Here is a 15,817-nt window from a genome sequence, read left to right as displayed (position 1 = left end):
CTGGAATCTCTCTAACCTGATTTTTATCCCTTGACACATTTTTGTTGATACTGTTGTTGAATCCAAATGAGAAACACTTTGGAGATTCCTCCCACCTACCAAAATATCTGACATCTAAACTCTACAGAACCGATGTAGTCTGCCCCTTCAGATGTAGCTGTGGGCAACCCTTCTCAGGAATCTTACCCAAGCGGATAAGAGCAGGAATGGAAGTAAGGCAGTCGAATCCCCTCCACCTCCCTTGCTGGCTGGGGGCCTTGGGCTGAATTGGCAGCCTCAGTTCCTCGGGGAGGTAAGCGGCTCACCTGAGCGGAGGCATCACTACCTGGCACACAGTGGGCGCCAGGTGTCAGCCAGGAGAGCTAGAAAGCCCCCACTGAGTCCCTTCTTTTGAGGCAGCTCTTTGATTCGCAGTTGCAGGCGGGAAACCTCCTCAGTCGGATGTACACAAATCTCTCCAGACAATAGAGAGGGCCGCAGGGAGGAGACCTTGGGGCTGGCAAAGGCATTTCCTGTCTGCGGAGGATCTTGACTTTGGCGCATCCGGCGATAGCTAAGAAGTTTTCGAAGCGTCCGAACGCTTTCTCGTGTGTGGCTACTTCTAAAAAAAAGTCACTACCAATTTCAAGCGATTTTCAGATGACAGCTGGTAAGATCATTGCTCACTTAAAAAACATTTTTTAAAAATTAATGTTTTTTCTAATTTGGAAGAGTTTGGTATCATTAAAAATCTTAAAAGTTAAAAAATCTCAGCACTCCATAACACTAGGACAAGGAAGGATTAACGGTAACCCCATCCTCGCCCCCTTCCCCCACCATTCGTAGATACTTGCAGAACTGAGAAATGCCTGTTCAGTTTGTCTCCATTAAACCTGTTTACAGTTTACTTTTAACAGTTTGTGTCCTCAATCCCTTTTCACCTCCCACCTCCACTTCTTTTTATTTATTCCCTCTTCCTCCATCTCAAGGTTACCCTTCCTCATTCATTTATTTCCCCATTAACAGAAAATTATCCGTCTCAATTCTTCAGATCTCACAATCAGGGCTAAGATTTTCTTCCAATACAGAAAATTTAAGCTTTCAGGTGGAAATCCTGAGTTTTAGGGCAATGCTGCCAGAGTCCTAATACATTGCCCTCATCCCTCCAAGGACAAATGTTTTAATTCAGCTTTTTTTTTTTTTTTAAGCCAGGAAAAGCCATAATAGTGATAATAATAATAAAAAAAAGATAATACTTGTGTCCTCAGGGGTCAGGCACTTGTGCACTGCGGGAGGGTGGGTGGGGAGTGGAGCTGCCCAGGAGGTGGTGCAAGAAGGTGTAGTCACAGGATGCCTTGACAGAGGCTTCTAGAGGTTCTAACGCAGAGAAAAGTAAATGGAGGTAGTGAATATGCTTTCACGCTACTCTCTCCATTTGTCCCACTCTCTCCTTCCCCGGCTTGGGTCCACAAGTCTGTGTCTCTCTTCATCTCCATTGCTGCCGGGCAAATAGATTCATCAGTACCATCTCTCTAGATTCCCTGTATATGCTTAATATACAATGTTTGTTTTTCTGACTTAACTTCACTCTGTATACTAGGCTCTAGGTTCATCCATCTCAATAGATACAGTAGGAATTTGCCGTATGATTCAGGGACCTCAAACCAGAGCTCTGTGACAACCTAGAGGGGTGAGATGGGGTGGGAGGTGGGAGGGAGGGTCAACAGGGAGGGGACATCTGTATATCTAATGGCTGATTCATGTTGATGTATGGCAGAAGCCAATACAATGTTGTAAAGCAATTGTCCTTCAATTAAACATCAATAAATTAAAAAAAGAAAAGTAAATGGAGGGCTGGTCTAGGGAGAGAGAGAATTATGTTCATAGATTTGGAAGGGAAGGAGGTCAGGGAATAAGTAAGACTGGAATCTTTGGAGGTGTTTGGGTTCCAGCATTTTGGAAAAGGGACTGTGGACTGCATTCTCCCCTTCCAGACACACAGATCTCTTTGCTTGTGCACTTTGTTCTGTCTGGAACTCTCCTTCCTTAGATTGTCTCCTGGCTGATTCCCTCACCTCCCTCAGGCTTGGCCTTCCCTGGCCTCCTATTTAAAATCACAACTCCCTCTTCCCTATTCGCCTCTCACAGTTTACTGTTCTGTTTCCCTTATTACAAATGGATATAACATTTCAACTTACTTATTTATTACTTATTTGTCTCTCATTGAGATGGTATTGCCACAAGCATAGGAATTTTTGTGTTTTGTCTACCGCTATTGGTCTCCAGCCTGACATATAATAGGCGCTCCACAGTATGTGTTCAATGAGTTAATGAATGAATGAACATACACTGAGCACTTACTATGCATTAAATATTACAGGAGTCCTTCACATATCGTTTATCATTTAATTCTCACAAAGATCCTCTGAGGTGGATGCTATTGCTGCCGTTTTCCTGATGAGGAAACTATCACTGAGAAGTTAAGCCCAAGACCTCAATTACTATACCGATCAGCGTTGTGTAATGTGAACTTCCTCATTTAATCTGTTGTGCCTCGGACAAGAAAATGGCAACCCACTCCAGTATTCTTGTCTGGGAAATCCCATGGACAGAGGAGCCTGGTGATATACAGTCCATGGGTTCGCAAAAGAGCTGGACATGATTTAGTGACTAAACAACAACAAAGTTGGTATCACTTCTAGCCCCAGGCAGTTACAGTGTGTGTACTTTCTTCACTTCTTCACCCTTGAGGAGCTATCAAGCCAAGTCCAATTCTAGCTGTAAGAAGACGGTTGAGAGTTTTCATTTATTGTAATCTTTTTGCCTTAATTCAAGCCCAGCATTAATTCTAGAAGGGATTACCACACAGTATAGGGGATGTTCGGTTTCTGTGTGTATAGCACATTTTTCTGTTACACAAGAAGCTAATAAACTAATAAACCTTCTAGTTTTTTGGGGGGAAAGGAGTATTGTAAAATACGCTTTATATTTTTCAAAATGTTAAACAAAAATCTACCCCAGGCCCATATTACTTGGTTTTCCCATTATATAACCTGTTTAGTATCATTATATATCTCCATCTGATCCACTGATGCATGTCCCCCAAGGGCCTCTGAACGCAGAGCAGATCAACGGCTTACTATGGGGCCCCCAACATCTAGCACTGGGTTTTTCATGCAGTAAGATTTTATAAATATTGTAGTACAGAATGAAAGTGAAAACCAAGTGCCCTCCCCAACGGAAAGGAGAGACATTTCCCCCCTCCCCAAGCCTTGCACACTCATTGTATTTCCTATTCCTTGGCCATCAGAAACAGCTTCCCTGGATAGCTCCAGGCACACAACAGGAAGCACAATGAGGGCTGCAAGTACAGGAGACAGTCTTTGCTGGGCTTGGTCATGGGTGGGGGGAGGACATGTTTAGGTCTGTTTAGTGCTTTAAATAAGCACTGAAAGAAGATATTCACCCTGTTACGGACATGAATTTTAAGAGGAAGTGCTTCTGTGGGTTTATATTGGCCATCCTTCCCTTAGATTTGGCGATTTCATTTCAATTTCCAATTCACACTTCTCAGTTTCAATCAAGAGTTTCATTTAAAATGTACCTCCTTTACTGAAAAATGAGACTATTTGGGGGTAGTCTGTTATTGCTACTGTTTTTTATCAGCATCATCCGTTTAGCAAATGGAAGCAAGAAATGCAAATGTTTTTTAAGTGTTTTCTTAAAGTAGTTCATGACTTGCAAAGAAACAAATGTAGAAGAAACATAAAATGTGTTTGCTTCATATTCTGCTTCAAGGTTTTAGCTTTCCTTAGCTGCTTCTGGAATCTGCATTGCTACAGACTTTCCATTAATTGTAAATTGGGCAGACTTATTCAATAAATGTTTAAAAAATGGCCTTTGAGTGCAGGTTTAGCGGTCCGGAGGAAGTGGTTTCTTAGACACCTGCCTCCCATATATTGAGTTGATGGTATGTAGGTGGAAGGGAGTGAGACAGTTACAATGATGTATGGTGCTTTTGATTAGTTAATTGAAGGTAAAATTTTTAGCTTCACCAAGCAATTACCTGATCTCATTAAGGTCTTTAAAATCACCCAAATGTGATTTTGCCTGAAGCAGCTGCCTTTGTTTAGATGTTATTTCAGGCATTAAGAAAAACACAATCACAATGTTAATGGTAACCAGAGAATTGAAGTCTGCAATTTCTGGAAATATATTGTTCTGAGTTTTAGTCATTATTCATTATTATCTGAACATGGAACATTAAAATATATTTACATTTGTAGGGTGTTTTACTTTTCAAAAAGTTAAAAAGTATCATGTTTATAAAATATGCTTTTTTAAACTAATGAAAAGTTTTTAATGTTAATTAAAAATTTTTTTTTCTTTTAAATTTTTACTCTTTGGCCTTGCTATGCAGCATGTTGGATCTTAGTTCCCTGACCAGGGATTGAACCCATGTCTCTTGCATTGGATGTGCAGAGTCTTAACTGCTGGACCTCCAGGGAAGTCCCTATGCTATTTTAAATACTTCATCTGAACTTAAAAATTGAATTGCAAAGTTTGCAAACACTTAAAAACAATGATGCTGTTCACATATTATAGCTAGACAGTTATTTTTCCAAAGACCCGATCCATTTGTAATACCAAGACTCCTAGGTACTTGGAAGGAAAGGAAGCAGAGAGACCAGGGGCATTGTCAAGAAACAATGACAGCAAACCTTTGCATATCAGGAGGGCTGGGAATATTAGTAACTAAGCTACTACCTGTTTTTCCACTCAGGGAAGTTAAACTAAAAAAAATTGTTTTTTCTAAAAACAACTTTCCAGAATTAATTTGTTTATGTTGTTACACATGGTTGTTCATGATAAGAAAGCTAGTAACAAGTCAAATGAAAAAAAAAACAAAACAAGTCAAATGAGCAAAGAAGAACCTCAAATTTATTTTAATTCTGGACATAGAGTCTCTCAGTAGTTATAGAATTTTTACAAATAACCAACTAAGGCAGACCTGTTTATAGAAGTGCCCCCACCAATGCCCTCTTCTCTCCTCATTTTCATTCAGGGCCTCCTGTGCCCATTTCATCCCTCAACGTAGTATGATTTGAACAACGATTTAAATGTCCTGAACAAAGGCCAACATCTGGCATCCCACACCCAGAACTATCACCTAGTCCTCACCATTTCCTTCCCATCTCCCCTGGCATCAGGCAGGTGACTCCACCTCTGCCAGGTCCATGGTTGGCCAGCTCTCCTCCTTCCTCTGACCCTGCATTTCCTCCCTTTGCTCCCCCTTCTCTTTGTTTTTTTTTTTTTAAATTGGGGACCAAAAAATCCTTCAAGTAAAGTTGAGGAGAGTCAGATTGGATCAGGGAAGTGCCTCTTAAAGAAAAAGGAAAATTATAGTTCTTGAAGTGAAAATTAGGGAAAGTGCTAAAAAATGCCTTGGGATCTTCACAGACCCCTTCTACCATTATCTGAGTAGTTTTATTCAACTTTGCTTTCAGTTTTTATTACTGGAATTGTGACAGTTTTGTTTTCTACCATCTGCCTTGTGGATAAAGGCTATTCCCCAGTTACATAGGATTAAATAGGCTTCAGGGGACTGCACCAGGATATGATCTTCTTGAAATCTATCATCTGAATCACATTAATTTTTCTTGGTTATGAAAGCCATACATTCTCAGTGTGAAGTAAATGAAAAATAAAGTGTGCAGAAGAAAAAGAATTGTCATCCGTGATCCCACCATTTAGGGATTCAAGTCTATGGAAACTCTAGGACAATTTCTTTGGTCATTTTCCCCACCAGTTTATATGCTTCATAATTTTAAATTTTGACATCTTTCATCTTAAAATTATTTTTGAATGGTTAAAAATGTAAATACTAGAAAAGGTAATATAGTCAAAAGTAAGTGTCCCTCTTTCTCTCTCTCCCTGCTCCAGTCATCTAGTTGACTATCAGAGGCAATTTCTTAATGATTTCCTTGGTGGTCTTTTGGCAATGGTGTATATTTTTATACAAACACATTTGTAAAGTATCGACTCCTTTGTCTCAGTACAAATCTTAATGTACTGTTCATTCTTTTCTAGATCTTGCTTTTTTCCACAGCAGATTTTAAATATTGTCTTATATCAGTATACATAGACCTTTTCTTTTTCTTTACTTTTCTTTTTTTTGGCTGGTTGGATTATATTTCATTTTATATCTGAATCCTAAATGATTTGATGTACCATTGAGTTGTTTTCAGCCTTTTGCTATTACATACAATGCTACAATAAATATCTTGCATGCATAGAATTTCTGCTCTAAATTACCGAGGACAAATTTCTAGTGTTGGAATTGCTGAGTTGTGTGGTATGTGCATTTTTTATCTGCATAGTTATGCCAGTTCACTATAATAAATGAGATTATACTGGGCATGCAATTTGTTTTCCGTGTCTAAAATATTTTATGTAAATATAAGTATTTTCCTTTATAGATTTCATCTTAGTGATTGCATAATATAGTATATGTTTTTGTGGTGATGTCATATTTCTTAGGAGAAGGCAATGGCAACCCACTCCAGTACTCTTGCCTGGAAAATCCCATGGACAGAGGAGCCTGGTAGGCTGCAGTCCTTGGGGTTGAGAAGAGTCAGACAGGACTGAGCGAATTCACTTTCACTTTTCACTTTCATGCACTGGAGAAAGAAATGGCAACCCACTCCAGTGTTCTTGCCTGGAGAATCCCAGGGACGGGGGAGCCTAGTGGGCTGCCATCTATGGAGTCACACAGAGTCGGACACGACTGAAGTGACTTAGCAGCAGCAGCAGCAGGATAGAGTGAGGTACGTAATGGAAGGGATGGGCTTTCTTCTGGGTGGAGAGGGTGACTGGACAAAAGTTCGGAGGCTAAAAAGCAACGCACAAAGACTCGGAAAGTCTTTCCTCATTCAGAGAGCAAATAAGCATCCAAGTACAATAAAAAAATTTTCCCTAAGGCTCTTCCTTTCCATCCTACCCCCACCCCTCCCTTTCTTTATACATTGAATTCTATTTAAAATTTTTATTTATTTTTTATTAAAAAATATTTATTGTTTTGACTGTGCTGAGTCTCTGTTGCTGCATGGGCTTTTCTCTAGTTGCAGAGAGTTGGGGCTGCTCTTCATTTGTGGTACACAGGCTTCTCATTGCGGTGGCTTCTCTTGTTTTGGAGCACAGGCTCTAGGGTGCATGGGCTTCAGTAGTTGTGGCTCCTGGGTTCTAGAGCACAGACTCAGTAGTTGTGGCCCACTGGCTTAGTTGCTCCGTGGCATGTGGGATCCTCCTGGATCAGGGATCGAACCTGTGTCTCCTGCATTGAGGATTCTTTACCATTAAACCACTTGGTAAGCGCTTTACATTGAATTCTTAATCTACTTGGAATTTATTTTGTCCTACAATATGAGACGAGGCTGGAGAAGGGAAGGACAACCCACTCCAGCATTCTTGCCTGGAAAATTTCATGGACAGAGAAGCCTGGTGGGTGACTGTCCATGGGGTTGCACAGTCGGGCACAACTGAGTAACTCACACTAACTATGAGGTGAGGAACCAAATGAAAAATTTCCCTCAAATATTTAGCCAATATTCAGTAATAATTCATTCAATAATCCTTGCTTTTTGGCCCTTTTCCTATATTAAATATCTAAAAATATGTTGGTTTCTGGACTAATACAATGTTCTTACAATTTCATTTCTATACTTCATGTATCTGTGGCTGGCTATAAGGAGTAGAACTTGCATTTTGCAACAGAAGGAAGAGATATCTTACTCATCTTTGCATATAGTCAGCTTTCTCCTTCCAAGGTGTGGGCCAACTTTTGAATAGACAATAGCTAGCATCCAATTCTATTTAGGTCTTCCTGCTCATTATCGTTTTACCACAGATGAAAGGACTGTCAGAACGTACGAAGCACCAGACTGAAGAAGCCCAGAATTAGGAAGCTTTATGTGTCTCACTGTCTGAATCCTCTGACATGGAAGAGCAGATGCCCTGCTTACCAGTCCACTCATATTTTAAATTATAATATTTCAGTGTTGTATTGGGCAAAACCTTAGATTTTAAAAAATAGCTAACACTTATTGGAGGGTTATATTTTTTTCCATTTTTTTTCTACTCATCATTAATGTTCTCAGTAAAGTTAAATATTTTCTAGATATAATTCATACTCAAATTTTTATTGAGGCAAACTACACATAACATGAAGTTAATCTTTATAGAGTGAACAATTCAGTGCCATTTAGTACATTCCCAGTGTTTTATAACCACCATCTTTATTCTGTTCCAAAACATTTTTATTGTTCTGAAATAAAACTCTGTACCCATTAAGCAAACACTTATTTTCCCTTGCCCCCAGCCCCTGGTACCCACTAATCTGCTTTCTGTCTCTATGGGTTTATCCATTATAGATATTTCACATAAATAGAATAATACAATATGTAGTCTTTTTGTCTAGACTCTAAAACATTAGCATAACATTTTTGAGGTTCATCTGTGTTGTAACATATATCAATATGTCATTCCTTTTTGTGGCTAAATAATATTTCTTTGTATGCATATACTGCAATTTGTTTATAGTTGTCAGTTAATAGATATTTGGGTTGTCTCTACCTGTTGGTTATTGTGAATGGTGCTACTATTAACATGTGTATTCATGTATTTATTTGAGTACTTGCTTTTAATTTTTTTGGGTGTATATGTAGGAGTGGAATTTCTAGGTCATATGGTAATTCTATAACTATTTGAGAAACTGCCAAAATGTTTACCATAGTGACTGCACCATTTTATATTCCCACCAGCAATGTATAAGGATTCCAATTTCTCCATCTTCACCAGTACTTGTTATTTTCCTTTTTTGTTTTTTATTATAGCCATCCTTGTGGTGAGAAGTGGCATCTTGTGGTTTTGATTTGCATTTCTCTAATGACTGATGATGCTGAGCATCTTTTTATGTGCTTGTTTGTAATTTATATATTTTCTTTGGATAAAATGTCTATTCAAGTCCTTTTCCCATAAATTGGGTTGTTTGTCTTTTTGTTGTTGAGTTGTAAGAATTCTTTATGTATTCTGGATGAACTAACTGTGCCATTTACTAGAGCTTTTTATCAGATATATGATTTGCAGATGTTTTCTCCCTTTCTGTGGGCTGTCTTTTCATTTTCTTGATAATGTCCTATGTACAGAAAAAATTTTTAAATTTTGATGAAGTCAAATCTATTTTTTTCTTTTGTTGCTCATGCTTTTAATGTCATATCTAAAAATTCATTGCCAAATCCAACATTATAAAGATTTATCTCTATGTTTTCTTTAAGAGTTTTATGGTTTTAGCTCTAATATCTTAGTCATTGATGTTTTGAGTTAATTTTTGTATGTGGTGTGAGGAAGGTGTTCAACTTCATTCTGTTGTAGGTAGATACCTACTTTTCCTGGCTCCACTTGTTGAAAAAATTATTCTTTCCCCATTGAATGATCTTGGCACCCCCATGGAAGAGCAATTGGCCATAAATGTACGGGTATATTTCTGTGCTCTCAATTCTATTCCGTTGTTCTATATGTCTGTCCTTTTTCTAGTATCACACTGTTTTGGTAACTGTAGCTTTGTGCTAAGTTTTGAAAATGGTAAATGTGATTCTTCCAACTTTTTTCTTTTTTTCATTATCGTTTTGGTTGAGAGTTTGTTATATGCCGGATGCTATTATAAACTTTAGCACACATTATGTTATGTAATTTGTGACAACTTTGTAGTGTAAATATTAATATCCACATTTTGCAGGTTGAGTGATTTGGCCAAGGTTACAGATTTGGTAGTAGTTATAGGATTAAAACTAAAATGAACTCCAGAGCCTACTTTCTTAAGAACTATACATACTGTTTCTGCCAAAGATGAAAGATCACTATAGCTTAGTGACATTGTTTTCTTTAGGTAAAAGGCTAGAAATCTGTCTGTCCTATGAACATTTCTCATTTGGTAACTCACAATCAGGCTAACCTGGTTATATGGAACAGATATACTGAAATCCATTATTCTTTTTTTACATTTAGTAATTAATTCTTAAGGTTTGTGACTGCTCAGACAGTTTTGCATCTTCCTCTATCTTCCTCTTTTTGTGATCTTAATTTTTCAGATGGATGTTGTGAGGTTATTTTCTATTTTGAGAAAATTACACAAATCTGATTTATTACCACAACAGCTCAGAAGTGGTTCCTGTTGAAACCCTTCCACACTGTCAATACTTAAGATTCTGTCATTCTCCTTCACAGGACAGGAAACTATTGAGTATGGGTGATACTCAGTAATGTGTTTTGAACTGAATTGCTATTGAAAAAAATCTCAGCCTGCTTAGATGTGTCAAAGTAAATATGAAGATTTTGCCATCATATATGTGTATGACATTGAAAGTAAATACACAAAGCATACTGTATTGGCAAGCTGTTTCTATGTCTTTAATGTAATATTTATTTATTATTTACATTCAGTAAGATTATTCACTCTTTGCCATATACATCTGTGTTTTTTTTTTATTTGCTCAGAATTTCTCTTCATAACTTTATTTATTTATTTTTTTTAATTTATTTTTTATTATTATTATTATTTTTTTTTCCAGTGGGTTTGTCATACATTGATATGAATCAGCCATGGATTTACATGTATTCCCAATCCCGATCCCCCCTCCCTACATCTGTGTTTTGACTATACACCATTGTATAACCACTAGCACACAGGATAGAGAACAGTTACATCACCCCCCCAAATTCCTTCCTCTTTCTGCCCCACTTCTCACCCCAGTATCCACTAATTTGCTCTCTGTTCCTATAGTTTTTCCTTTTCTAGAATGTCATATAAATGGAATCATATAGTGTGTTGCCTTTTGAGTGCAGCTTTTTTCACTTAGTATAATGCAGTTTTGATTCATCCGTGTTCTTAACTTTTAGCAATAGTTAGCTCCTCTTACTGCTGAGTAATATTCCATGGTATGGATGTGCCATATCCATTCACCACCTGAAGGATGTTTGGATTGTTTCCAGTTTGGGGAAATTACAAGTAAAGCTTCTACAAACAGTTCACGTAAAGGTTTTTGTGTGATTGTAAATTTAATTCTGGAGTTACATAATAAATGTGAGTTTAACTTAATGAGAAACTGCCAAACTGTTTTTCACTTTCTTAGTGCTGTTGTAACAAATTACCACAAACTTGATGGCTTAAAACAACAGAAATGGATTATTTCACAGTTCTGGAGCCTAAAAGTCTGAAATTGGTTGGCAGGGCCATACTCCTTTTGAAGACTCTAGGGGAGAATCCTTCTTTGCCTCTTCCTAGATCTGGTGGCTCCTGGTGGTCCTGGCCATTCCCTGGCTTTCAGCTACATCACTTCAATCTCTGTCTTAGTCATTCGTATCATCTTCTTCTCTCATGTGTCTTTCTGTGCCCTCTCCTCTTTTTTTAGGGACACCAGTCATTGGATTGAGGGCCCACTCTAATCAATTATTGCTGGGAAAAATTGAAGGCAAAAGGTGACAGAGGATGAGACAGTTAGATAGTATCACCAACTCAATGGACACGAGTTTGAGCAAACTCCAGGAGATAGTGAAGGACAAGGAAGCCTGGTGTGCTGCAGTCCCATGGGGTCGCAAAGGGTTGTATATAACTTAGCAACTGAACCACAACGACTGATCGGTTATGACCACGTCTTAGCTAATTTTATCTACAAAGACCCTACTCAAATAAGGTCACACTCTGAGGTTCAGAGTGAATGTGAATTTTGCCGGGTGGAGGAAGAAACACTTATTCAATCTACCATAGTGGCTATGTCATGTTGCATTCCCACCTACAGTATGTGAGCATTCCTGTTGCTCCCAATCCTTACCAACACTTATTATTGTAAAAAAAAAAATTAAGAGCCATTGTAATAGTGTGCTGTCTCACTATGGCTTGAATATGCATTTCTGTCATGACTAACAATGTTGAGCATCTTTTCATGTACTTATTTTCCATTTGTATATCTTCTTTGGTGAAGTGTCAATTAAAATCTTTCCCCCATTTTAAATAGTTTGTTTTTTCTGTATTGAGCTTTGAAGCTTCTTTATACATTCTGGATATAAATCCTTCATCGTCATGCAAATATTTTCCCTAGTTTGTGGCGTCTTTTTATTTTCTTAACAATATTTTTTCATAGAACAGAATTTTAGAGTTTTGATAAAGCCTAATTTATCAATTTTTTTCTTTTATGGCTTACAATTTAGATGTTGTGTCTAAGAACTCTGCCTAATTTGAGGTCACAAAGCCTTTCTCTTGATGTATTTTTGAAGCAATAAAGATTTTTAAAGGGACTTCCCTGGTGGTCCAGTGGTTAAGCCTCCAGGCTTCCACTGCAGGGGACATGGGTTTGATCCCTGGTCAACTAAGAAACTAAGGAACTAAGGAACCCCACATGCAGTGCAATATGGGCAGAAAAAAAAATTTTTTTTTAATTGAAGTGTGGTTGATTCAGACTGCCATCCTAACTTCTGCTACTGAGCAAAGTGACTCACTCACTTTCTTTTTTCATACTCCTCTCCATTATGGTTTATCACAGGATATTGAATATAGTTCCCTACACTACACAGTAGGACCTGGATGTTCATTATCTCATATATACTGGCTTGCATCTGCTAATCACAAACTTTTGATCCTTCTTTTCTCCACCCATCTCTCTTGGCAACCGAAAGTCTGTTCTCTCTGCAAATCTGTTTCCACTTTGTGGGTATGTTCTTCTGTGTCACATTTTAGACTCCATATATGTGACATAATATGATATTTACTTACTTTGCTTGGCATGACAATCATGTTTATCCATATTGTTGCAAATGGCACCATTTCATTCATTTTTATAGTTGAGTAATATCCCGTTGTATATATGTACCACATCTTCTTTATCCATTCATCTGTCTGTGGACATTTCGGTTGTGAAATAATAAAGATTCAGTTTGGTCTAATATCCAGTTGATTTGAGAGAAAATGCTTGGGTTTACTCAATATTATAAAGAGATTAATTCAGTTAAATTAATTGATGGTTTAGCATTCAAACAATGGAGAAGGCAATGGCACCCCACTCCAGTAGTCTTGCCTGGAAAATCCCATGGGCAGAGGAGCCTGGTAGGCTGTGGTCCATGGGGTCACGAAGAGTCGGACATGACTGAGTGACTTCACTTTCACTTTTCACTTTCATGCATTGGAGAAGGAAATGGCAACCCACTCCAGTGTTCTTGCCTGGAGAATCCCAGGGACGGGGGAGCCTGGTGGGCTGCCATCTATGGGGTCACACAGAGTCGGACACGACTGAAGTGACTTAGCAGCAGCTTAGCAGCAGCATTCAAACACTGTCTTCATGACTCCATCATTATTTTTCAACTCTTCTTTCCTCTAAACACAGAGGCTTCCATTTCAGGCAGAGTCTTGGTCAGAGACTCTAGGTTTAGAGACTTCAGGGGATAGAAGTAGTTCTGTTCACCAACAGTTCCATCAAAAGTCCTGGGACTGGATTTGGAAGAGACGCCGAGCCGGAAATGGAGCTTCCTCACGGGTTTGCTGCGAGGTTTCGGTCTCGAACGGCGGCACCATGTCGAAAGTTTCTTTTAAGATCACACTGACGTCGGACCCGCGGCTGCCATACAAAGTACTCAGTGTTCCCGAAAGTACACCTTTCACAGCTGTCTTAAAGTTTGCAGCAGAAGAATTTAAAGTTCCTGCAGCAACAAGTGCAATTATTACCAATGATGGAATAGGAATAAACCCTGCACAGACTGCTGGAAATGTTTTTCTAAAGCACGGTTCAGAACTGCGAATAATTCCTAGAGATCGTGTTGGACATTGTTAATATCCGCTGCTTGGAACATAAAACCCCCTTCCAGAGTAAATATTGGTAATGTTATTATTGTAAAATTGGAATCAGGCATTTGAAATCCTATGAAAACACCAGTAATTGATGACATAATGAAAGGTGACTGTCTGTCCGTGCTTGTTCACACTTCACGTGAGGAGAGAACGCATCCAGGCCTAGGGCACCATGACCACAGAGGATCAGTCTTTCATTGCTGCCTCGCTGCACACACAGGTAGTTCATCAGGGGTGAATGGATCAACCATCTGTGTCTTATAACCTGAGGGTGCTTCTGGTCATTCTTTCTGAGAACATCTGGAAAATTAAAATTTACTGAAGCTTCCTTCTTGTCCCTGAGTTAAAAATGTAAAAAAGATTATGGATCCACACATGACGGTTGGCTTGTTAGCATCTGACTCACAGACACAAACATAGTTGATTTCCTCCTTATATATCATTTATGATAAAGGATCATATCAATGAATAACTGTCTTATCATTTAGCTTGTTTTAAAGTTTTAGACTTCTTGAGTTCTTATAAATTTTAATTTGACATCAAAGCGCCCAAAATTGCATTTTCAATCTAGCCCTTATGGGTAAAACTGGTTGGTATCCCACACCGAAGAGTTTTAGAGATGATCTTGCAGACTCCAGTACTTGTAATGATGAGAATTAAGAATAAGTAGAAGCATCAGTTGCTGAACTATGCATTCCTTTATTGATCTCTTTTAAAACAACCTTTAAAATAGGAATCCTCAAGAAACCATCATCTTCTTGAGGATAATCGTAAATAGCCTTCAGGGAGACAGTGTAAAGAAGAACATCTGAAAGTTCACAACAGCGCTCATAGAAATGCTAATTTAAATTCTGGTTGGTTATACATAATGAAGACCCAACATTTAAGGAAGCATTAAGATTATAGTTGTGGGGTGAATAAGAAGCTAGGAAAGGAAAATGGGGAAGCCCAGATGACCAGGCTTCTAGCAAGAAGGAAAGAAACAAAAGGGAAGGCAAGCAGAAACTTGTAACAGGAGTGTCACAGAAAAGGCCAAACTGGTTAGACAAAACTGCAGAGGCTATGGAGAGAACTGAAGGGAAAACAGAACACTTGACAGTGTTATGAGGAGCCAAAGATGATCAGAGAAAGCACAGCATAGGCGTTGTCAGCATACGGTTTTCAGAATTCCCCTTAAAGAAAGATATACATAGGGAAGATTATGTTTGCCCTTAGTGAGGGCATCAGTATCTATGCATATCTTGAAAGGAGAAGGCTCATAGTGATTGAGAACCAGCACTTGACTTGCTGTATTCTAGATGCTGCGGTCTCTGGAGGCAGGCCTGGTTGGTTGGTATCTGTTCTGCACTTTGCAGGCCTGGAAATGTAAGCTTCAAGATACAGGTGTTGAATTATTCATGAATAAAGTGTTTCTAAAACCAGTTTTTATTGAAATGTGCATAGGCCCTAGGTTCATTGGGGAAAAATAATTATGCAACAGACTCAGTATCGGAAAGATGATATTGGTTAAGACTAAGACATGGTTCAGATATTTGATATGACTAGAAGTCTTCTGAATTGTAAAGGGCAAAAAATTTTGTGCTGAGGTAGAAAAGTATGTTTCTAATGTTTGTGGAATTTTTTATTTTTATAAGCAAACTTATTTTCTGATGCCTAAAGACTCCTGGTCTTTAACAAAATTAAACCTCCATTAATGAGAAATTTTCTGACTTTTGGGTCTTATTTAGATTTTCCCTCATTCTGTTTCTAGCACAGAATTCTGCCTGATTTGTCACACAGATAGGTTTTATGATGTCTCATAAATTATTTAATATTTTTGTTTTGGTTGGAAAATTTTATTGCAGTAAGGTCTTAAAAAGATTTTCTTGTATAGAACTAGACATGTTATTAAATATGATCTGTGACAACTTTGCACAAAATGTTTCACAGTGGTGTATTTAAAGTGCT

At 38.2% G+C, this 15,817-nt stretch overlaps 1 protein-coding gene across 1 annotated transcript; it reads left to right on the top strand.

Moving 5' to 3' along the window:
* Positions 1-13,516: 13,516 nt before the first annotated feature.
* LOC122446513 (ubiquitin-fold modifier 1) lies at positions 13,517-15,571 on the top strand. The gene has a single exon (XM_043476836.1). The coding sequence runs from the start codon at positions 13,596-13,598 to the stop codon at positions 13,851-13,853; it is 258 nt and encodes an 85-aa protein (XP_043332771.1). The 5' UTR covers positions 13,517-13,595; the 3' UTR covers positions 13,854-15,571.
* Positions 15,572-15,817: the final 246 nt, after the last annotated feature.

This window comes from Cervus canadensis, chromosome 8 (genome assembly GCF_019320065.1).
Source record: "Cervus canadensis isolate Bull #8, Minnesota chromosome 8, ASM1932006v1, whole genome shotgun sequence".
NCBI lineage: Eukaryota > Metazoa > Chordata > Mammalia > Artiodactyla > Cervidae > Cervus > Cervus canadensis.
The sequence above is the reverse complement of the archived record's forward strand: the minus strand, read 5'-3'. Positions and strand labels throughout refer to the sequence as shown.